Source organism: Heterocephalus glaber, unplaced genomic scaffold (assembly GCF_053883595.1).
Source record: "Heterocephalus glaber isolate CG9 unplaced genomic scaffold, H.glaber_assembly_v1.0 deba00000331, whole genome shotgun sequence".
NCBI classification, from domain to species: Eukaryota; Metazoa; Chordata; class Mammalia; order Rodentia; family Bathyergidae; genus Heterocephalus; species Heterocephalus glaber.
In genome coordinates, this window is record NW_028258142.1 from 962,827 (window position 1) to 987,296 (window position 24,470).

The 24,470-nt window shown below is 50.4% G+C and overlaps 1 protein-coding gene and 1 long non-coding RNA gene across 9 annotated transcripts in view; one reads left to right on the forward strand and one right to left on the reverse strand.

The window, feature by feature from the left end:
* LOC106010824 (uncharacterized) overlaps positions 1 to 15,304 on the forward strand; it is a 53,401-nt gene extending 38,097 nt beyond the window's left edge. For 3 of the 4 annotated variants that reach the window (XR_015442009.1, XR_015442011.1, XR_015442012.1), the window contains one exon: positions 81 to 15,304. This is a non-coding gene — a long non-coding RNA (uncharacterized LOC106010824). The remainder of the gene's footprint in view (positions 1 to 80) is intronic. The other variant, XR_015442010.1, reaches the window with a different exon arrangement.
* Nfatc1 (nuclear factor of activated T cells 1) overlaps positions 1 to 24,470 on the reverse strand; it is a 117,430-nt gene that overhangs the window by 51,971 nt on the left and 40,989 nt on the right. For all 5 annotated transcript variants that reach the window (XM_004861916.3, XM_004861918.4, XM_004861917.3 and 2 more), the window contains exons 4-7: positions 18,953 to 19,155; positions 16,932 to 17,104; positions 13,234 to 13,374; positions 2,337 to 2,392 (exon numbers count right to left, since the gene is read on the reverse strand). In XM_004861916.3, coding sequence (XP_004861973.1) covers positions 2,337 to 2,392; positions 13,234 to 13,374; positions 16,932 to 17,104; positions 18,953 to 19,155 — 573 coding nt within the window. The remainder of the gene's footprint in view (positions 1 to 2,336; positions 2,393 to 13,233; positions 13,375 to 16,931; positions 17,105 to 18,952; positions 19,156 to 24,470) is intronic.

Consider the following 24,470-nt stretch of genomic DNA (forward strand, 5'->3'; position numbering starts at 1 on the left):
CAGCCAGTGTGTCTCTGCTCTAGTGCTGGCATTCTGAGGGGGAAGTGCTGCAGCCTAACTCTGTTTCCTCCTTTGCACAGGTAAGATAAAGACAAAAGATGCTGCCCGGAGAGGTTTCTGAGGACTCAGCCAAACCAAAAGGGACACTGCAGCAGTCCACTGCCTGCATACAGCTGGTGCTCACTGGTGGCAGTTCACAGAGAGGCAAAGAAGTCATCACGGAGCAAGAAGCAGAGAGCAGACAAAGAAAGGAAGTATCTCACTAATGCTCTGTCTCCCTCGCTCAGGTCTTGAAGTGGGCATTGGCTGATGCATTTCAACCCTCTAAATAGACAAATTTCAGCACAAAATCCTTCCTTTGCTAGCGTACTGTGCTTAAACACAGAGCAGGAATGGAGAAAAGATGGAAAGGAAATGAAGTGATGGGAAATCTTGTCAACAGGGGAAAAAAGTAAGAGTTTTAAATGGCACCAGCCCATCCATGTGATTTGCTTTAACATACACCGTGTGTGTGTGCGTGCGTGCATATGTGTGCGTGTGTGTCTGTGTGCGTGTGTCTGTGTGTGCACGTGTGTCTGTGTGCACATCTGTGTGTGGGGGTGTCTGTGTGCGTGTGCACCTGTCTGTGCGTGTGTGTGCACGTGTGTCTGTGTGCATGTGCACATCTGTGTCTGTGCACGTGTGCACGTGTGCGCGTGTGTCTGTGTGCGTCCTGCCACATGGTAGCCAGCATTTCCTCAAGGCCTTCTCAAATGAAAGCCAGAAAAGTGGCAGAGGCAGAGCTGTGAGTCAACAAAGGGCTCTGGAGGAGACCCAGCACCACCACCAAGAGTGAGTCAGCCCCAGGAAAGGCTACAGCCCCAGGAAAGGGAGACAGAGTTGCAGCATCAAAGATGCTTTGTTCTGGCAGAGCCACCTGCAAGGAGGGGAATGGGCTGGACCTGCAGCAAACAGGAAACAAGTGCCCTTCGAGAGCCATGCTCTCCCTCCTGCCAAGATGAGAGTCCTCGAGGGGCTCTGCACTGCCTGCCACCAAGTGTCCCTTCTCACGTGACTCCCGGGGCCAGTGTCTCCGGATAGACAGACCAAGAAAAAAGTCCTTAGCTCAGAAGGTGCTTCTGAGTCACACAATCGGGGTGGATGCAGAAGCCTATTCCCCGTGTCCACCTGAAGGGCCAGCCACTCGGACAGTGGTCAGAGGAATGAGTGTACGTGTGGGACAACTTTGGATTTCCTCAAAACACTGTTTTCTAGTCATGATGTATTTTATATTCTTTTAGGACAAGGCAGAATCCACACACAAAATTCAATGGTAGATACTAATTCAACGATATCACCAATCACTTTACACATCAATGGTCTAAGTCATTAATTAAAAGTGCTGGAGTGAAGAAAGCAGAGTCTTGGATCAGAAAACAAGACGTGGCCCGTGTTGTGTCAAAGACGCCCACTTTCCTTTACAGACGCAGACTGGAAGTAAAGGGCTGGAAGAAGATCTACCACGCTGGAGTAGCAGCATTAATTTTGGACAGAAATGGGTTCCATAATTAACTGATCAAAGAACAATAATTTCTCCTAGGTACCTCCAATGAGCAAACTGTACCAAGAAGCCACAAAGGTAAAGAAGGAATGTGGGCAGATGCTGTGTGCCGTGGGTAGGCTGGAAACAAAGACTAGTGACATCAGCCACAGATCACGCCACGTTTGCCATGACTTCTGGCATATGCACGTCCACTGGCTCACTGGAAAATCCAAAAAGCAGATCAAGCAAACCAGTTAGATCTGACCTTGCATCTATGCTAAGCTCAAAATAAGAATCAGCTAAGCAGTTGGGATGTTCCCTGGAGAGGGTGATGTTAAGTCACCACCAAGGATGCTGGTGAAACCCTGTCTGCAGGTGGCACAGCGTGTCTAGGCAGGTGCTGGGTACCCACTTGGGGGGCTCGGAATGCTGTGGCTTCTGAGGGCAACCCCTTGTACAGGGCAACACCTCTGGCAAGGGGAGCAGGACCCCAACAAGAGGCACAACTTGTTCCTGCCATGACCCCACTTTAGCAGTACTCAGGGCCTGGCACATATAGCTCAGGTGGTGGCTGCTTTCTGGTGTCTTAAAGAGAGAAGAAGCTTCAATCCCAGTCCAGCCTGATGTCTTCCTGGCCACTGTTATGGTCTCAATTCTCTTCTGCTATTATTTTGCATCATAATAGCACTTGTTCCAGCAGGTGTTTTATGATTGTTTTATTACTTGTTCTATTTTTTCATGAGTACTTTCATTTAAAGAAACATGAAGCCCAGCCTACTCAGGCCCCCCTCATGCAAGACTGAAGGACACTTACTGGCTTGCACAGGTCTCTGTCAGTTTTCGCCTCCATCTCCCAGACATGGTGACCATCTAGAAGAAAGCGCAGGAAGAGGTCTGTCACTGTGGCGGGAAGCATGTCCCTCAAAACCTCCCAGGTGACTCAGGCACACAGGATGCAGAGAGAGGAGGTTAAGCAGGAGAGCACATCGCAGCCTGGGACGATGATCAAGAGCAGCAGCCTGGGGCCCAGGGATGGCTGACCCTCACAGGTGGGGGGCAAGGAGCATGCAGTGGCCTGGCACAGAGGGCTGGGAACCATGAGCCTCCAGTGGCTGTGCTCAGGGCTCCTTCCAACCTTGGCCTTCAGGAGCAGCCACACAGCCGAGATTGTGCTCAGCATCTCTGCATTCAAGTGCACAAGTGTCTCACCAGCCCAACACAAGTCATGAAGAGGTCTCCACACCTCATCCTTCTCCACGCAGAGCACGCCAAGGAGAAACGAGGTGACCCAGGAGCCCAGTAGGAAGTACACTAGGCTCAGACCCAGCCTGGCTCTGCCACCCGCCACACCCTACCCAACTTCCCGAGTGTTTGGGGAGCAGAAGGTAGAGCCAGAGAGGCCCTAGCCTCTGCTCATGGGAACTACAGGGGAAATAAGAAAAGCCTTTCTTTGACTACTTGCCACATCAGGACACAGCAATGCAAAACACACGGTATTTTTAACCTTAGCCCAGTGGCCGTTTGCATGTTTAAAAAAAAAAAATAAAAAGGTCCCTGCAGGCAGTGAGAACGTAGCGCAGTGTGGGCTCATCACGCAGGGGATGGGTGTCTGTCACTCACAAGCTTTGTGACTCTGACCCTCTGACAGCACCATTTGGGGACCATTTGGGGTAGTCACTGTGAACTGATGTGCGACCCCCAGAGGCCTTTTCCTCCTCATCTTTTTATTTTCCAAAATGAAGTCACTGCCAGGATGAACCATTACAGGACCACACATTTATTTTTTGCTTAAATTCCATTTTCAAAGAAAAAATATGTCTGTTACAAACCTGCATTATTGATAAATCAGACAAAATCTCCTTTCCCTCAGTGCCGGGCAGGGTAGAGAGTGGAAATATGAGTCACCCAGCTGTGCCAGGGCCAAACCAGCCTCCAGGATGCCCAAGGCCCTGCACAAACCATTTACCAGACAAACGCATCCGGGGACCCAGTATGGACCAGCACCCAGCCCCTTCTTGGAAAACAGCAGGAAACTAAAAATACCCAGCCACTCCTAAAGCAGCAGTTTCACAAAGCAGGGGGCCCCTGGACTCTGGCAGGTCAGGGACTTTGGCAAAGAAGCACATTTAACCCCTGCCAAATGTGCTGATGCACCACAGAGGACCCATCAGATGGCTCCTGTGTGTGGCTCCTGCCCACCTTGGCTCCTACCATGCAGCTCAGATGCCCCCTCACAGATACCTCCGTTCATCAAAAGACAAAGCTTCCCTTCATATAACAAAGGCCCTGTCTCCATGCTACCCTAAAACCACCTCTGAAGTCCTCTTACCAAAAGGGTCCTCTCTGCCCCAGCATGTGCAGGAGCTGCCTCCTGCACACTGGGCACAACAGCGCTGTGCAATCTCTGCCAGCTGAGAACTATAGCCATGGTAACATGTCACTGAGAAGCTGTCCTGAGAAGGTGCAGGCCTTTGCTGCAGGAGAAGCAGAGACAGCACATGTGCTAGGAGAGGGAGAAGGAAACGGAGGTGCTCCACAGTGGGGACATCTCATTTCACAAAGCCCCAGGAGGAGACATTGTGGCCCTGTCACCTCCCAGGAGACACAGGAACTCCTCTTCACTCAACCTTTCAAAGCATAGCTGCTTCTCGCAGTGGTGTTTTGTAGGTTCAAGCCACAAGCTAGAAATTAACTGCAACACAGGTGGAGGTGGCTATGCAGGAGGAATAAACTCCTTTTTTCTCCTGAGCCATGTGGCCTGTGGGGGCTGCTCCCTGCTAGAGTGCCCCCGAGGGAACCGATGTGAGCTGTCTCACTGCCCAGCACCTACCTGGCCCACCACCCACCACCAAGAGAAGGACACCATGCCTCCCATGCCATCCAAGTTGCACCAGAGTAATTCACACATAACACGTGATTTCCCATTAAAATGGGCTTCTTGGAATCACCAAAATGTATGTGCTACGTTCAAATGTATGTACCCGGGTTTCCTTCTGGCCTTCCTGTCCCCATGTTCAGCTGTCACAGAGGTGAAGAGGGTGGGTGCTGGCTCTTTAGGGCCTGATTGTGGTCTTTTAAAGGCAAATATATATTTATGATTGGAAACATACACAAAGCAGTTGTTCCAAGCATAGACAAAGGGCTGAGGCCAGGCAGAGATGCTCGTCAGCAGGCACACTTTCAGGAGCTGTTAGACTAGTTCCTTTGCTGAGAGGGTGGCCCCTGCTCTCCAAGGACAACTGCAGCCTTCAGATCCGCCGATGGCATCCTCTGCAAAGTGCCCACGCTAGGGGAGGCCAGCTGCAGGGCTGTTCAAACTCCAGCTTCTGCCAGGAGGGAGGTGGTCACTCTGAAAGGGCCTTTGTTCTGTCTTATCAGGAGCTCCCTGCACTCAGTAGGAAACTGTGCTGGAGTCCAGAAGTAAAAATATTCCAAATCATTAGGGAATTCCCTGCAGCGTGAGTCATCGGAAAGGCTTCCCCACCACACCCGCCAAAGGTTTCCACACAGCCGGGCCTGTGGGGCTGGGGCAGCTCCACAGGCTGCTGGATGCTGCGGGTACGGCCCACAGGCCAGTCACACCAGGCCTGTGGGCTGAGCCACTGTTTCCACAGGGGAAGAAGCTGGGAGTTTCCTCAGGACCCGAAGGCTTTCCTGAGACAGCCTCCTAGAACCCGCCCAGGGTGGGCAGGAGGCCTCTTCCTGGAGCTGCCTCTGCTGCTCTGGCCTCAGGGCCCAGGGAACAGTACAAACAACCCCATTTTGCAAGGGGCCGGGACAGAACAATGAGGTGCAGAGATCCAGAAGAACCCACGCAAAGACAGGCATGTCCACCTCGGCCCTCCACAGACTGACTGACAGTGAGACCTGACAGCAGTCAGCCTGAAAACGCCCATCCTTCCCGGTCTGTGTGTCTTTCTGGGAGCGTAGCTCCACCCTCCTCAGGAAGACTCCAGAGTGAAAAGGAGACTCCCCAGATGCTTTGGAAATCAGCTTAGTGGCTGAACTGGAGTCACCGCGTTAGCACAGCAATCTCGCCCCAGGTACACGCCCAGTAGGATGGAATACACATCTGCGTGGAAACTCAATTCACAGCAGCTGCAGTCATGATAACCACCAAACAGTGGACACAGCTCACGTGTCCACCAACTGACTCACACAGACAAACTGTGGTCCAGCCACATAGTGGAGTATTATTTATTACTGAGTCCCAGAGAGGTTCAAGGTGCTGGCACCTGCTGCCACACGGATGAGCCTTGAAAGCATTGTGACAGAAGTCACACACAAAAGGACAAACTCAGTCTGAGTCCACTGGTGTGAAAGAACCTGAACAGCCAAATTCACAGACAAGGAAAGGGGGTTAGTGGGTGCCCGGGCTGGAGGACAGGAAGAAAGGGGACTGGCGGATGGTTTCTGTCACTCTGCTCTCTGTTGCTTTAACAGAATACACGAGGCTGGGGTCGTTAGAGCATCTGTCTGTCTTTGAGAGGGCCCCATGTTGATGGCACCACAGGGCAGAAAATGTGGAGGGCACGTGGCCACCTAAGAAGCTAGCTAGCGGGCGCAATCTCACTCCTGAGGATGCCTCATCCACTAGCGACCTGCAGGTCTCCAGAACCACCCTCATCTCTGCCGGGGCCATGTCTCACTGACCCATTCCTGTGCACAAGACTTTACCACCTCCCCGCCCACATGGCCACTCTGGGGATCATGCCTCCCTCCAGCACATGAACCTCAGGGGACACTACAAGTGCTGCTGATGGGTAAGGGCATTCTTTCAGAGAGATAGAAATGTCCTGGACATATAATTGTGCCAAAACCACAGGACTGCACACTCAAGAGTGAACTGAATGGTGTGTGGACTAGAGGTCACTAAAACTGACATAAGAAAGACATTATCCTACATACTCACGAATGATATTGTGCTAAACACCTGGGGAAGTCCTAAAACACTTGGAGGGGACAAGGTGGCGGCCTAGCTCCTCATCTGTGGGATCCTGGTGTGCTTCTGTGCTGAAAGAGCATGGGGCATGTGTTTCTGTGCAATTCCCAACAGTGTCACAGCCGATCCCTCAGCAGTGAGGTCCAGGACAGAAAACTCTGCTACCAGGGAGGCCCCTGGGCCAAGCCCACTGTCTGGACACCCCAGGGGCAGGGAGGCAGATCCGAAGGGGTGGCTCTACCATCACACCCAGAGACAGCCAGAGGCAAGCCTCCACTATGCCCTAGTGTGCCCTCAACACCCGCTGGTCCTGCTTGCAGGAGTCCCTAGATCAACCCCATTGTCACCTGCCACTCTTTAGCCATGGTCATCATGTCCTGGGGAGGAGGGCTTCTGATGGCAGGAGCGGTCAAGCTCAAGTGAGCAACTCTGCAGACCAGCGCTAGTCCGCTGCCCCTGGCCCACTCTCCACTGCTCTCTGCTTGTGCTCTGACTTCGAGGTTGGCCAGGAACCCAGAGGGAAAAGTCCAGTGCCTCCAGAAGGTCTGGGTTCACAAGTGGAATGCCCAGGGTCTTGGCCATCATAGGAATAATGGGGAGCTCTGTCTGCAGTACCCTGGCACCTCCCATCACAGACCAGCCAGCCTGGATGGATTCTGTCATCGCGGACCTTCTCTGAGATCATTTCCTCCCAGGCCTCTCTGAAACATCATCTACAAGGAGGACCACGGCAACTCTGGCAAGAAAAGCCTTCTTAAGGTAAGACTGTCCTCCCATGGGGTTCATCCCTCATGGGAGCCAGCTAGTGGAGGGCACAGGTGTCAGACCTAATTATGAGAGTACAGAGTGCCTCGAGGGCAGCCATACAAACCCCACCCTGCAAGAGCAGCATAGCAGTATTTTTGTGTCGGTGACGGAGAATGGGACATGTGTCCAGCTGATGACGTGCTACTCCTGGGAACAGACGCTGCCCTTCCCAATCTTTCCCTTTCCCATTGCTGATGGCCAGGGAAGTGGAAAGAGAAAGGTATTTTCCTACCGGCTGGCTCTAGACAGCCACACGGCACTGGATGAACAGCCAAGCTGTCAGTGTCTGAGCCTGGGAAACTTCCAGAAGTTTCCAAGGAAGCAGGTGACTAGCAGATGCCTTGACGGTCGGGCAGCGTGATGGATGAAGACCAAGGAGGCAGTGGGAAGGCTGCTGATGGCACTGGTCACATCTGGCGCTGGCACATCTACCATGTGGCTTCAGCTCCATCGCCAGCAGAGCACATGAAATACAACTTATGGTGTCTGGTTGTCCCAGCTGTGACTGCCACGCAGTGGAAAGATTGCACAGATACCAGGGAATGTGTGGTTTCCTGTGGCAGGGCAGAGGGCAACAAGCAGCTGGCACCCCATAAGATGCCCAGAAGGGGCTTGGCTGCACAAGTACTCTCATACACACACACACACACACACACACACACACACACACATCATACTACAGAGACACACATGCACCCCCCCACAGATGCACACTCACACATCACACAACTAGAGACATGTATGTACATACATGGAAGCACAGTGAGTGACATACATGCACCCACATATGCACGTGCTACACATCACACAATGATATACTCACTCATGCACATGTGAACATGCACACATCACCCAGTGAGACACATGCATACACTGACCCATTCAACTCCTATACATGCAACCACACACACACACACACACACACACACACACACACACACGCACTCACATTCCCCAAGCTGGTCCTTAGGTCTCAGCATCTCAGGTGCAGCATTGCCCTCGCCTTCTCTGTCACACAACAATGTGCTCTGACACAGGTTGTGTGAACAGGTTCATACTTTAAAAAAGAAAAAAGTAAGAAAAGACTCTCTGCCATGTCCGTGCCCTTCTTGAGAGCTGAAATTCACAGTTGTTTCCTGAACGTGGCTTGGAGGAGGCACTGACCCAGGGAGTGCTCACTCCTGTGAAAGGTGTGTTGTCATAAAGAACAAACATGCTGAGATCTTGTGAAGAGTCAGGTCACAAGGCCCATCTGGAGTCCAAGGCCCTGGACCCTCTCCAAAACCTAGCCCATCCTGCCTGGGGATGGCTCCTTCCTATCCTCCCAGGGCATCAGACTCCAGGATCCTTGGAAGAGACTCGTTGGGCAACCCTGCTCACAGAGAGGTCCTCAGAAGACCGAGAGGCCCTTTTACCACAATTCCCCAAAGCCAGTGGGATGTCCCTCAATCCCACAGTGGGGGCCCATGGCACTTCCACCCCACTCACACATACACTTGGAAGATTTATGTCTGCCCTTCCGTGCTGAGGTCAATTGTCATGTTCTGACTGCCACAAGGGCTCAATAATGTCAAGGAGAGTCACTAGTGGGACTCAGAACCTCAGACCCTCCACTCTGTCTTTCTCTGAGTGTCTTCCTTGGATAACTTGGGCCATCAGAGGGGTGGGAGAGATGGCTGCTTCTGCTGTCCATTTCCCACAATTCCACATCAAGGGCAAGGAAGGCAGGAAGATAACACAGATCATATCCCAAATGCCACTGTGTCCTGCCTCCACTCCCTACATGACCCACCTCCAGCCACTCCTCCCTCCCACACCCAGGCCTTCCTAAGGAACAGAGGACAGACTCAGCCTGCAAAAGGCAGTAGCATGAGCCTCAGGGGGCAGCACATGCCAGGTCTGCCTTTCTCAGGGTGGACATCAAGAAACAGGAATGCTGGGGAGCGGCCACAGAGAGAGAAAGGGAAGAGAAGGCCAGGCTGGGACCTGTGTGTGGGGGTTTGGGGCTGGGATCTGTCTGTGCCGGATTTCGGGGGTAGGGTCAGGCTGTGCTAGGTCGGGAGTCTTAGTTGGGGCTCTGAACAGAGGGTAAAGAAGCTTGGGCAAGGAGGTAGTCTAATTTGTGGTGCCTCCAGTGTGTCTACTCCTGCAAGATGTCCCCCAGATCTGGTACAGTACAGCTGTCCAGGTCTAGGCCTAAGCAGTACAAAGGCAGGCCCCTGCTCTCCTATATGTGGGGCACTCTGTCCATCTCATGACATCAGATCTCATGGGGAGGCCTCCTGGGGAGAAGGCCTCCTGGTGCATCCTGGTTCACAGTTTACCTGCAGGTCACGGGGCCACACAATGACCACTGGCCAGATCAGCACAAGAACTGCTGAGGAGCCCAGCCCACTGCATGGTCAGCAGGGGCAGTGACTGTGGCCTAAACTCCTAAGCTCTGGACTAGCTTTCATGAAGCAACATAAACCAAAGCAGGCTTCACTCCTGTTTTTATAAAACTTCAAGAGAATAGAAAATGACTTTATAAAGAGGAACTGCCCTCCAGAACTGGGTGGGGCTTAAGGCATCAAGATCTCAAACACTGACACATTCTGCTTGTCTTGGGCCAGTCTACAAAAGACAGTGATCTCATTTCACACGGCTGTTTCTGTGTTCACACTGATATTGGGCACTGGCGTGCTCCTCACTGCTTCACATATCCACAGGCATCCACAAGCACGTGCCTTACTCCACGGATCTGCACAGATGCAGCCATCTCCAGTGGGGGAGTGGCACCTTACCCCCCATGCCTCAGGAGCTGGGGCTGATGGCTCTCAGAGGCTACCATGGGTTCTGGCCTGGCACCAGGGGGTGACTGGCCTTAGATCTCACCCTGCCAGCTCCACTTCTTGGACAAACATTCTCCACTGACTTTCATGATTAGAAAAATCATCTAACATGGGGGACATAAACCCTTAGTTCAAGTCCTTGAAAGAAAAGCTTATTTCAACCCACAAGGCAACTGCACAACCCAGAAAAACCTGGGAACAAACACACTATCTCCCAGAAGCTTCATCACAGGCAGCCAGGGATGCCCTACTCATTGTTCTTGAAGAAGGCCCCTCCCATGGCTACTGGAGTGTCCCAGCAGGCCCAGCCAATGTCCATGATGTCCACAGGATAGGCCAGCACCTGTGGCCATGAGGGTGACTATCCCCACCTACTGAATTCAGCAGCAAAGGTGGAGTACATGTGGAACTCTGCACTCCTCTGTAAGGGCCAGCTACCAGCTCCTGAGACCCATGCACAGGTTTCAATGAAGCAGGAAGACAAGAGCATCCTTTCTTATTCAGAGAAGGTCACCTTCCAGCTCAAGCCCCAACTTCTGTCCTGAGTGGTTCAAGCACTCAACACAACCATATTGATATAACTACTGCCACCACCCGTGTTCTTAGAACAGGTGGACAAGTGGGGAACCTAGGACAGCCCCTCCAGCTGAAGCCTGCTCCTCCCGCCAGTCTGCCAACTTCCCACTGGAGTGTCACCTGGCTCGCACCTCATCCCCTAACTGTGAGCAGCGGTCTAAAACAGAGCTTGAAAACAGTATGGATACCTCATCAGAAGACAAGAAGACAATTGTGCTTTTAATTCAATTGTAGTGGTTTCTAAAACAAAAAACAAAAACAAAAACAAACCTAAAGCTTGTCACCAAGGTGAGAGTGTGCAGTATGGACTATGTAGTAGTCATTGGTTCCCTTCTTTTGAAAACATACACTTTGTATGTACATATCAGGCATATGGGCAGGCATATCATCTACTAAAATATAAAATATGAAATTTCAAATACTGTCTAGAACTGCAATAACTGCAGTAATTCTTTGTTTGTGAGATCATGGTACAGAGCATACGTATGTGACATCCACTCATTTAGTGCATTCCTTCTGTGGGCCAGAGGTCCTGCAGACAGTGGGTTGAGGAGCCAGCTGACTGACCACCTCTCAGGCAGGAAGGGAAAACACATGAGTCCACTGGCATTGGCCCAAAGTGTGGTTGGGATACTCCCTCAGGTAGCCATAGGAGCTGAGCTTTACAGGTGGAAATCAATCAGTGAGGATGGAAGGTGAGGTTAATGGTGGGATCCTCGAAACCATGAGCCCTACGCTGGACTTCACCTCACCGTGCTGTGCACGGGCTCCAATATGGCAGACCTCACAGGAGCTGGACCCTCCGCAAACAAGGTCAGCAACACGTGTGCAGAAAGTACCTTTCAGCCTCCCCAGCCTGAAGAACTATAAAAAGGCAAAATAGTCAAGACAGTGTCAGGATACTGTGGTGTGCAGCAGCAAGGCACCATGGCTCCACTCAGTTTGATCACAAACACCTCACTGAGAGCAGACAGAGAGCAAAGAGCCACATCTAACACTCTTCCCCCAACACAGTGACACTCCTGAGACTCTGAAGGTTAAACTACTTCAGAATTAGCCTCCTCCAGAGAAGGGCGTGGGCAATGCAAATTCTCCTTATCATTTCACTTAGCTGGGTTTTCTCTATAATTTAAAACATATTTTCCAATTATGTGCATGATTACATAGGCAAGCCAAGTTAAACGTGAAAGACGTCTAAGCTTGTGTTGATTGAAGTACTTAAGTTTCCTGCAAACTGTACAAAATCAAGATCCCATTATGAAGGCTGAATGCCTCAGTGGTTTTCAGTGATTGGAGTAAGTACCGGACTGGCCGCCTTCAAGAAAATTCCAGTTGGTAAATATGAAAAAGGAAAAAAGCTACCAAACACAAGCCTTGTGTAGATTGCTGCTTTGTTGGCCTAACCTGGGCAGAGGCACAGCATCCTGAGATGCCACTCCTGGGCAGAGGACAAGGGGTGCCTGTGCCAGAATCCAGCTCAGCATAGGAACCCAGTTCCAAAAACAAAACTACAAAGTCTTTGAGGCAGCAGGGTTGACACAGTGCCATATGAGCAAGGACACACCCCTCTGGGCCACGGCACACTCATCCTCCTACATCTGAGACACACTTGTACAGTTTACCCTTCTGTCTTTGCAATTAAGCACCACTGAGCACAGGCTCTTTATGTCTTGTCCAGCCCCTCTGGTCAACACAGCCCTACCTAGCATACACCTACACCTGGAGCCAGCAAGGTCCCCACCATGCTGGGACAGCTGAGTTCCTCGGGTCAGTGTCCAGTTGAGGTGTCCAGAGACATGACAGCCCCAGGAAAACACCCCAAGCCCTTCCAATCTTACCCCTGGGAACAGAAGCCAACTGAGGTATTTCTAGGCTGAGCTAGAGTGAGAACAAGGTCAGTTTAAACCATGGGGGGGCCATGCTCCAGAACCTCCTAGGGGCTCTGCAGGGTGACAGGGCCCTCCTGGGGCTTGTGGACACAGAGATCTCTCTTAAACACACACACACACACACACACCCCTTGTAGTGGCTCTGAGGGTCAATGATGACTCCAAGAACAACAGTACTGGGCCTGTGGCATCAGCCACCAAGCGCCATATCAGCAGGCCCATGTGCATGCCACGCCTTCCTGCTACCAACTGGCTGCTTGTCTGGGTCCCCTCTCTGAGGATGTGGGAGGAGCTCTCCCTGAGGCAGGGAGGGAAGAAGCCCTTACCAAAGGCAGCTGAAGGGAAAGGGCTTGGAGGGAGAGCTGGCTGGGAGCCTGACAAGAGGTACCAGGCCCAGTTTCCCACTCCAAGCAGACCAGGGACCCACAGTACAACAAATAATCTTACAAACACCACAGGCTGTCCTTAATTCTGACAGTCAGATTCAATAGGATGGACCTGGAGGACCTGCAATAGTAAGAACTCACTAGAGGACTCTGACGCATGTGTGCAGAGGTAGCCACATGGGCCTCATGCCTTCCCATCCCATGACCAGACTGCCCCTTACCAACCAGAAGCCAGTTCCCACCAGCAGAAAACTCAGATGGCAGATTTTAAAGAATGTACCTGGAGCCTTCTCCACAAAAATGACCTTGGAGTCCTGAAGAAAGTTATGGCCAGAGAGGATCATCTTCTTCCCACCGATGACTGGGTAGCTGTCTGTGCTCTGCTTTTCCACAAGAGGAAGCTCCTGGGCCGACCGCTGGGCTGCATTGGACAAGGAGAGGTCAGTGAGCCAAGACCCTGTACTCCCTGCCTAGAAGGAGCCTAGCTGGGAACACTAAGGCTCCCAGGGCACTGCCTTCCGACACAACTGCCCAGAATCAAAGGGCTGACCAACTCCCAAAACCTGTGATGAACTGTGGGTTGTATCATATATCTGCTTTAAATGAAGACTGTTAGGGATTGGAACAAGCTCCCCAACATGGCACATTTTATGGTAAAACATGACTGTCCTAGAAATCCCCTGCTCCTGGGTAGGAAGGATTAATAGAGTGAAAATGGCCATACTTCCAAAACTGCTATATAGATTTAATGCAATTCCAATTGACAGCCCAGCAGCATACTTCATGGACCTCGAGAAAACAATCCAAAAATTCATTTGGAACAAGAAGAGACCCAGAATAGCAAAAGCAATTCTAGGTAACAGAGACATGGCAGCGGGTATCACAATCCCCAACCTGCAACTCTACTACAAAGCTACTGTGATATAAACAGCATGGTAGCTGGCAAAGAAACAGACTTGAGGACCAGTGGAACAGATTAGAAGATGCAGAAACAATGCCAGACACACTCAGCCATCGCATCTTCAATAAAGGAGCCAAACACCCTCACTGGAGGAAAGACAACACACAATGTGGGAAAAAATCTTCACCTGCTCTTCCTCAGACAAAGATCTACTATCTTGAATCTATAAAGAACTTAAAAAGATCAGACCTCCCAAATTTAAAGACCCAATCCAAAAATGGGCATCTGAAATGAACAGACATTTCTCAGACAAACAAGTAGAAATAACAAATAAATACATGAAGAAATGTTCAACATCACTGGTCATTTGAGAGATGCAAATGAAAACAATGCTGAGATTCCACTTCATTCCAGAAAGAATGGCTGCTATCATGAAATCAACCAATAACAAATGCTGGCGGGGCTGTGGGGAAAGAGGAACCCTGCTCCACTGCTGGTGGGAGTATCGACTGGTGCAACCACTGTGGAAATCAGTATGGAGACACCTCAAAGAACTAGGACTGGAAGTCCCATTTGACCCCACTATTCCACTGCTGGGGATCTTCCCCAAAGAATTAAAAGAATCATACCACAGTGATATATGTGCACCCATGTTCATAGCAGCACAGTTTGTAATAGCTAAAACTTGGAAACAGCCCAAATGCCCATCAACTGGAGACTGGATAAAGAAAATGTGGGTTTTTTTATAAAATGGAGTACTACTCAGCCATCAAAAGTGAGAGATTAGAGACATTTATAGCTAAGTGGATGCACATTGAGGCAATACTCTTAAGTGAAATAAATAGGACACACATGTGTCAATACTGAATAGATTCTCTGGTGTGAGAAACTGAAAGTGTAAATGAGGACTAAATGTATAATAGGTCATGTGAAATAGGAAGAAAAGGGGCAAAGGGGAAGGAAGTGGGACGGCTAGGGGAAAGGATAGAAGGGAATGGGATTAATATGAGAAAATGGAAAAATAGGAACAAAATCTTTGTAAATAGGGAGGACTGGAGGGGTTGAAGGGAGGGCTGGGCAAGGGTGAAAAATAAGAACCAAGAGAGACTATGTAAAGGTGCAAATTTCCAATGATGAACGTCATTATATTGTATACCTAAAATGTACCAATGATTAGAATGAATCATCGATAATGCAAAATAGGAAGAAAAGGTCCAAAGGGGTAGGGGTAGTGGGAGGGGCAGGGGAAAGGAAAGAAGGGAAAGGAAAAATGATGAGAAATGGAAAAAATGGAAATAAAGTCTTTGTAAATAGGGAAGGGTGGAGGGGGTGAAGGGAGGGCTAGGAATGGGGAAAAAATAAGAACCAAGATGCATCATGTAAAGGGACAGTTCCCAATGAGAAATGTAACTGTGTTGTATACCTACAATGTACCAATAAAAGAATTTAATACAAAACAAACAAACAAACAAACAAAACATGACTGTCCTTGGAAGCTGGTACCAATGAGACTCCTGGCCCCAGGCTTCAGTGAGGTGGCAGCATGTGCCTGGCACTAGGCTGATGGCTTCCAGTGTGGGCTGGGGTCATGGCCATGAGGATGGCTCATCCCACAGAAGCACAAGGAGACCCTAGGACAAGAGGAGCCAGGATACAGAAGCCAGTGCAAGTGTCGGGCAGAGGCTGGGAGCAGGGATAGGCAGGGAATCCTGCAGGCAGTGAGGAGAGAGGCCACCAGGCTGCCTGAGGATACTGCTCTCTGAACAGAGGAGAGTGAGGAGTGTGATGTTCATGAGCACCTGCACGGTGCTCTCAGAGGGGTCCCTGGGCAAGGTTAGCCCACCTCACCAAGACCAGCCCAGGCCTGAGGAAAGCAAGGCTATCAGTCCGCTGGAGCCTCCAAGTCCACATCTGGTCACAAACCCGAACTGCCCTATACAGGGTGGGGGAACACAGAGAGTGTCTGGGAGATGACAGGGAAAACAGAGCAGGGGCCACATTGCTTTTCCAGTTGGAGACTGTGAGAAGACTCAGGTCACTGTCACGGAAGGCTGGGGCTGGAGGCTCGGGTGGGCACCCAGAGCGACCCATACCCCTTGCTGCCCTGGAACCTGTAGTGAGGAGCTGGAAGCCACAGTTTCTGACACCTTCTCCTGGGGTGTTTGCCCTTTAGGTGACAAAGGCCAAGGAGCCAGAGGAGGGACAGACCATGAGAAGGCAGTGGACTGGGACAGGAACCAAGGGCTGGTTGAGTATTCTGCACTCCCCTGTAGGGCTGGACCACCTCGAGGGGCCAATGTTCAGTTCTCAGTACAGATGAGGGGCTCATGGGTGCAGAGAGTGACAAGCGGGGATGCCGATGCTGGGACTCGGATGCTTCCGTACAGAGCTGGCGAGGGACCTGGCTCGCTAACCAAGGATCAGCGAAGCAGAGCAAAGGAAAAGCCAGAGCCCCTACCACCAGCTCCAGCAGGCTGTCACTGCACCAAGGCCAGAAAGCATCCAGACCATACTCTGCTGCGGCCCCTCACAACCTAGAGGAGCAAAAGCCCAGGAAGGTGAGCAGTCATGTATCGTTCTACACAGTTTCCATTTGGGTGGTGTACCTCAATGGTGGAGCACTTGTTCAGCATACGGGAAGCCCTAGTTGCATCCCCAACACGGCAAAACAAAGGAAGAACATTTAAGTTTGCTCAGTCTGAAGGACTACAGTGCCTTTTTGTTCCCCCAAACCTTGATAGAGAATCAATTCAAATGTGGGCAATACACCTCTCTCAGAGCTTCCAGGTAGGCCCTGGTTTCTGTTTTCTCCTATGGGTGATGGGGTCAGGACAGCAAGATCTCCAGGCAGGGTCTGTGCCACACCAAGCTACTTGCAACATGTGGCTCACCCAGACCCTACAGTCGACACAGAGATCTAGTCTTGTTTAGAGGGGAGAGGTACTGTAGCTTCAGGGAACTCACAGAAATAGAAACACCGGATGGCAAGATTTCAGGCCACAAGTCTATTCAAACACAGAAGTAGAGAAGCGTAAGTCAGGCCAGTCTCAGCCACCCATCCCTGGAGGTCTACTTACAGCATTCGATGGGGTTTGAGGCAACCTGGAGGGACAGGGTCCGGCCATTGGGTTGCGGGACGTGGACTCGGAAGACCAGCCGCACCCTGGTGTTCTTCCGCCCAATGTCAGTCTCCCCCTTCCGCAGCTCAATGTCAGAGTTTCTGAGCTTTAGAATCCCAGCACAGTCGATGCTGCCCAAAACAAAAGACCACAGCTTGGCTTCAGTCACTGGTGCCTCCCCTCACCAGGCTGCCCCCGCCCAGGCCCCAAGGGTAGGCCCCCGAGGTGAGCAAGCCAGCCCGAGGCACCAGTGCCTAGCTGAGTGCGGTCTGGGATCTGGTGCTCACTGAAGTGGCCACGAGGACACGGCCTCCACCCCATGGCCACAAGGGGCACACTCCCTGTCCCCGCCACCCCAGGCCGTGTCTGGGGGGCCAGCTAACTTCGGCAGCCCAGGTGGAAGAGCAGTGGGCCCTGCCATCTTCGATGCTCATCCTACAGCTCTCCCAGGAAGCCAACACACTCCCTGGCTGGGCCACTGCTTTCCTCACTCAGTTGCAAATTCCTCATTTTCTTGTAAACCCTTTTCTAGGGTTTTATATGACTTCATAATTTCTTTCAAATTTAGACTCCAGGAAAACCCTCCTCCATGTATAAATTCTTGATGCCATAAAAGCCAATACTTTTCCTCCCTCAATTTGCCACGAGACGGGACTAAAACCCGTGTGTGCCTCTCCTACCCCTCAGGGGGTCACGTGGAGATCAGTGAGTCAGTGTGGACAGCAGCAAGTGCTATTTACTGGGTGTGTCCTGGGAGGAGTGGAGCTCTGTGTGCTGGGGGCATCCCCTTCCTGGGCTGCACTGTGGCACAAGCACAACAATCGCTGGCTTCATAGTTCCTGTGGCTGAAGGAACACAAAGCTTCCTTTGGACCCTCTGGCCTTATGCCAGGCCTTGGAAAACCTGGATTACAGCTTAGGAAGTAAACCCACACATTCGTAAATTCCCTCAAATTCATCAACAGCCAACACGCAGAGAAAGCTCTCCCTTTGTTTTCAACCAAAGGGTTTAAAAGTTGTAACTTATTAGGATCCGAACAAAGTCCTGCACGAATGAGCCCTTACCTGCCTCAATCTACACTCTTCCTATCACCGCGTCAGCCTGGACACAATGATCTCCTCACTGGCCACTAGGTGTCCGAAATTCCTTCCTTCTTTATGGCTTTTTGCATGTGACCACTGAGCTCGCCACATGCCCAGCCCCTCCTGTACATCAGCTCTCATCTAAACGGTACCTGCCGGGAGACACTATCCCTGCCGGGCCACCAAGAGCAGCTCCAAGCCCTCTAGCACCCACTCTATTTCACTTACTGTGAGTTTTCGTTACCACCACCTCAGCTTGGCTTCTCTGTCTGTATATATGTATTAATTATCTGCCTGCCCCCTCCATGGGTCCCCAGTACAAGGCAAACGCCATGGGAACAACCAGTGTGCCCTCTCTCTTTCTCTTTTTCCTGCATTCACAGTTCAGGGTTGATGAACGTGGCACACAATAGTCACTCACTTCATAGGATTAAGTGAATATACCCTCTCTTCCATTACCTGGTATGTCTTCCTCTTATTGATAAATTCCTTTTAAACTAATTTGACTCTGCATGCCAGAACTAGCCATATCAGCAATGTCAGCAACTCTTAGAGTGAAACTACTACCCAGAGATATTGCTTTCTTTCGTTTTTCAATGTTTACATTTCAACCATTCTTCTAATTTGCACTGCTATATTCAGAAATAAATAGGTGTCATATTTAGGAGCTAAATGAGGCACTGGGGGAGGTATTTACAGCTGTGTAATGGAGATGCTTATTTTAAGTGGCAATACACACAGTGGATGAAACCCTAGAAAGAAACAAATCCGCTGTCATAAATATTTGCAAAGTTTATTCAGATGCTGAGCCATGACACCCGGCCTGGGGCTGTGGGAAAGCCCCGGGATGCACAGGCAAAGCAGCGTCGCCCACAGCCAGAGCCCCCGGAGGCTTACATGGCTCGCATGTTATTTTCCGGCAGCAGCGGGATCTCCAGGACTTTGGTGTTGGACAGGATGGCCTCATGGCTGGTGGTAGAAACGGTTTTCCCTGTGATCCGGTGGACCTGGTAGAAGGCGTGGGGCCGCAGCAGGCGGTCGTCCGCTGTCCCAATGAACAGCTGTAGAGTGAGTGGCTCATTTTCCAAGTAACCATGTAGCTGGCAAGAGAACAAAAAACTCCCACTAAGCACCATGCATGTAAACTTCTGGGAATAAATTACATGTGTATCAGCAGAATTTAACTTAAAAAGGAAACTGCAACAGGTGCCCAGTGTCTAGTACCCCTGCCCCTTTTATTTCTCTATCACATATTAGTACTTTTTAAAACTGCACTTGCAAAATGCTTTGTTATCCTGAAGGTCCGGGGGCACACGGGTCAGGCTTTAAATACTCCTGTTCCTACTTTCATGAATGCATAAACCTCATACACGCCTGCACACTTGCCCAGACACAAGGAAGTGCACACCTATGTTTCAGCACCACCAGCACTCATGCCCTCGACAGTCATGCCCTGTGCTCATGCATCCCCTGTCCAGGCAGGGCAGTGAGAAGGCAACTGCAGCAGAGCCTGCTGAGTCCCCTCTGTCCCTTGTGCATTGTAAGTAGTTTCTGAGGAAGCAAACACTCTCACTCCCAGCAAGTGAATGGGGTAGAGATGGAGGGAAGGTGAGCTGCCAACCAAGGCAGCATCACCTCCAAAGTCTGAGAGCTAAGGCTGTGTTCTGCCTCGATAATATATCCAGGAACAGCCCTAGAAGGACAGGACCCGCTTCCCATCTTCACTTAAGGTGAAGTGAGCAGAGTACAAGCCCAAACGTCCCGAGTAAACACTAGTTTTGCAAACAAACAAAGTTGGACCTGCACCAAGGTGCATCCCTTTTCTGACTGGCTGGGTGCGCCTCTCTTTGTTTAGAAGCAGGTGGGAGTTCAGGTAACACTGCAGAGACCCCCAGGAGGCTATAGGCAAGCTAGTGGATCATCTGTTAGCCAGTGGTGGACTCCACACAGCAGAACCACCATGGACATCCCACCACTCTCTCCACTTGGTGCAACCACGGCCACCTGACACGGCCTCAGGCACAGAGCTCAAATAAGACATGGCAAAGCAGACCCAGAGCAACTCCAGATTCTTCTGCCAGGACATGATTGAGCAGCCCTAAACCTGTACTTCACAGGATGCCCTACATCTTGGTCCTGGTGCTAAAAACCTGCCATCCTCCAAGAGCCTATGTTCATTCTAGCGACAGAGTCCTGAGAGCTGAACACTCCATGCGTACATCTGGCTGTACCCCAGAGGGCCCTGCAGCCCCCTAAGGGAACCCCAGGTTAGAGAACATACATATGGGAATCCAGAGCCACCTGTGCCTGGGTCAGGCTGCAAGTTCCCGGCTCCATGGGGGCACAGCCCCCTCCTGCCACCACTGGCAAGCTTGCCAACAGCTCAGCCTAGAGCCTGATGGAGGGCCTTGAGGGAAGTGATGGCTGCTGTCATCAAGAAGCTTGATCTTGCATGAAGCAGGAAGAAGGGCCTGGAGCTGGGCCATGGCACTTGAAGAGTCAAGGGTGGTTCAAGGGTGGAGACTTGGAGATGGGCTGAGAAGACCATGGTGAGTTTGGTTTTAGGGACACAGAGCAGGAGGCTAAGGGACAGAAATACCATGTACACCTTAAGGATCCTGCAACAACAGCACCACCACCACCACCACCACCACCACCACCAAACAACAAAGCAAAGCTCCAAGATGCAAAGAAATCCCAGCCCCAAAATGTAGCCACAAATACTAAGAAAGGCCAAGAGAAAGTGAGATATCTGGGAAGGGAGGGAACATAGAACCACCCCTGGGTCCAACCCATTTTTCTGCTTGACTTTAAGCAGAATTCCAACCTCATGGGCTGGTAGAGGTCTGTGACTTTCTTTTTAATGTGCCATTTTGGAAAAAACAATGAACTTCAGAAATGGGAAACAGAAAATCAGACATTGCAATTAGTTGCTGCTGGATTTTGATGTGGGCGATGGGTACTGGCTTTTTACAAGGCACTGGCCCCTCACATGTCCTTCTTGCAAAGATTGGCGGCCACAGCCTCTGGCTTGATGCAAGCTGGGCTGCTCATTACGAGAGGCCAACGCACCATGATTTTCATTAACTCTTCCGAATCACCAACACATGGCACTTGGCCAGCACTAACACTGCCACAAGATAAAAGGACCCTGGGCTGAGGGCGCACTTCAAACAGGTACAGCCTGCATCCTCTCGTTCAATTATCAGGCCCACAGCCACCAGCAGCAGGGAAAAAAAAATGTGTTCTCTATTGCATCAAAGGCTAACTCAAGTGCAGACACAGTAATTTGCTGCCTCAATGAGCACAGGAGGCTTGGTTCCAGGACCTGGTGGGGTGGGAGTTTCAACAGAGGGGACATTTCCTAAAGGGCTTTGAGGGTCTGTGCTAAAAGTGAAAGCATGTTGTTTCCACGTCGGGAAGGAGGTGCCCAGCCTGCCCCCAAACAGGGCTCAGGAGGATCCTGGTCTTCTCTGAATCAAAACAGAGAATGACAGCTGGCAACAACTCAGGTGGAGGCAAAACCAGGTGGTGGCTGGCCAAGGACTCATCCTTTACACTTGGAGGTTTGTCTGTAGCAAAAGTTTGTTTCCCTGCCCCTGGTCCCATGGACCACATGGGTGGGTCTTTCTAGGTCCACTAATTTTCTCTTCCGTAGTCTGACTGAGACTCTTCAGCACATGCATAGGGGAGTTGAATGTAAGAACAAGAAGTAAAAAGCTGGGTGTGGTGGTGCAGGCCCCTTATCCCAGCATTATGGAAGGCTGAGTCAGGAGGGTCACAAGTTTGAGCCCAGCCTGGGTAACATAATGAGACCCTGTCTCAAAGTGAAAAGTAAAAACAAGGGCTGACAAAGTAGCTCAGTGTGAAGGTCCTGGCTTCATCTCTAGTACCGGGAAAAAAGCTAAGAAATGGCTGAGAGGCCCTCATGAGTACATTAATGCCTGCATTTACAGCACAGCTCAGACCAGCAGGAACCATCTGTGAAAACCATGTTGACAAAAGACTTGGTCACTGTTTGGATTTCCTCAATTAAAAGATGAAGACATCAGAAAAGGATCCCATAAGATGATCCACTGGCGCCTAGAGTTCTGGAGAGAGATTCAGAGTCAGTGAGCTGAGTGTCAAGACTAGGACATACTTCTGGGTCACCTGTGAGGGCAGATTTGGGGATCTGGGGACAGAAGACACAAGTTCTCAGGTGTGATAGCCTGCCCCACAGGACCAGGATCAGATAAGGAGCTGCCAGTGGGTCAAATCACCAATGGCCCTGTCAATCCATCTGTCTATCTCCTTCATGACACCCCACAGATGTCACCACCGTGTGCAAGACGCTGTGCCACACGTCAGAGTACTGACTGCTGAGGCCTGAGTGAATCTGCCTCCCAGCCATCTCTAGACACTAGAATGGGGTTTCTGCAGGGTGTCTCTGGCAGCTCTGATTAATTCTTAAAGCCAGTGCTTGTCACAGGCTGCAGAGTGACCAATGGAGGCTCTGAACATCATTTGTGGGCTTCATAAGGACAGAAGATGGGCTTTGTGTAGAACGGGTCTGTGTGGCAGGTAGACCCAGAAATGGTGCCTGTTCCCAACTGTCCTCAGACACTCTGCATGTGCTCTGGAAAACTGGCTCTGCTCCAGATGAGTTCTTGCAGAAAGACATATGTATTTTTGAGTATGACATGGTCACAATGCCCATGAACTGATCACTTCAGACTGATTCTTTCATTACAAGTTGAGTATTCCTCCTAATACACATGTGTCTGCCACAGAAGGCCTGTGCCGCTGTCTTCAGGCTCATGCTGAGGATTAGGACACATGTGTAGAGGATGCCCACTGAGTCCCTGGTCTTCCCGGAAGAGCTCAAAGTGTCAAAGTAGAAGGCTTTAGTCGGCACCAGGTGTGGCAAGAGAGTGGGGTGTCCCCTCTCCCCCATGTGCCTTGCCAGCTGATACAGTTTAGATCTAAAGTGGGCCCCCAAACCATCATAGGGGCACTTGCTGTTAGGAGGTGGGGTCTGACTCCCTCCTTGGCTCCTCCATTCACTCTTTCTGCTTCCTGTCTACCCTGAGGTATAGCAACTATCCCTCTGCTGTGCCCCTCTGCCATGCTGTCCTGCTATAGAGCATGGCCTGCAACCATGAGCCAAAACAAACCTCTCCTCCTTCAGGTTGTGGGCATGGGCTATTGTGTCTCAGGGACAAGGACAGTAACCAAGAAACCAGCTAAACACAGATGCTACACAGTCTCATGCCCAGGGCCATCCATGTGTAAAGTCTGCCTCCACCACAAGGTTCCGAATGGTTGCTGCTAGCACTGGCTAACTCTACAGGAACAAAATCTCTTTCTCTTTAGAACAAAAGATCCTTTTCTGTATGAAAATATGTGTCTCTGCAATGAGTGTCCAGGTGGGATGGGAGACCAGGACCAGCCCATCCGGTCTGCTCAACTCCCAAGGGATAAGATGCCAGTCCTTCATCTACTTAATGACCTTACTAAGAAACATTTACTCTATTGGACAAAAAATGGTTTTACAATGGGAAATGTAAAGAAAGGCAGAGAGTCAGAGGCAAATTTTGCCATTTGGTATTCCATTTTGTGAAAATTAACACAGGAATATGTAAATGGATCTTTAGCCAAAATGTTCTCGGTGGGCAGGGCCTAGAGTAGCCCAAGGGCTCCAGCCCAGCCTGGCTGGGGTCAGATGGTTATAAAGTGACAGTTCAAGACTCCCTAGGGCCCCTGCTATAGCAGTTCTCTGATGGCCATGGAAGACAGTGAATTTGAGGAATAATTTTAACCTTTAGAAAAACGCCATTTCAGTGAAAATGAGAATATTTAAGGTTTAACCTGGGAGATAAACATCTATTATTTAAAACATGAAGTGCATTTTAAGGAAAGAAATTTGAACTATTTTACATAGTAGTTCTACTTTACACGCCTTCTGTCTTCTGGCACGTAATAGTGTCTGTCAGAATGGAGTTTATGAAGTTACCTGTCATGTCAATGACCTCTCTGCTTCCACCTAAACTAAACAAAATGTATTATCCCATTTGCAAGGTGTAAGGGCCACGAGTTTCCTTGCATTAAAATGTTTGTATTTAGCTCCTCTGCTTACCTCAGCACTTACATGGTGGGATGACAGGCGAACAGAACAACAGAGGACAATTTATTCAGTGCTAGGGCTCACCCAAAGCTCCTGCCACAACAGAGGGAGGCACTGGATTTACAAGGAGCTGCTAATTGGTGGAAATCAGCTGTCTTTCAACTAGTCATTTCAAGTTGGTTACACACAAACTAAGCCAAGGACACCCTCGTGTGATATTCTTCTTCCTTCAAGACACACTGCATCTTTGTACTAATCACAGAAAAGGGAAATTGTATATTTATGATCCAGAAGTAACATTTGTATTTC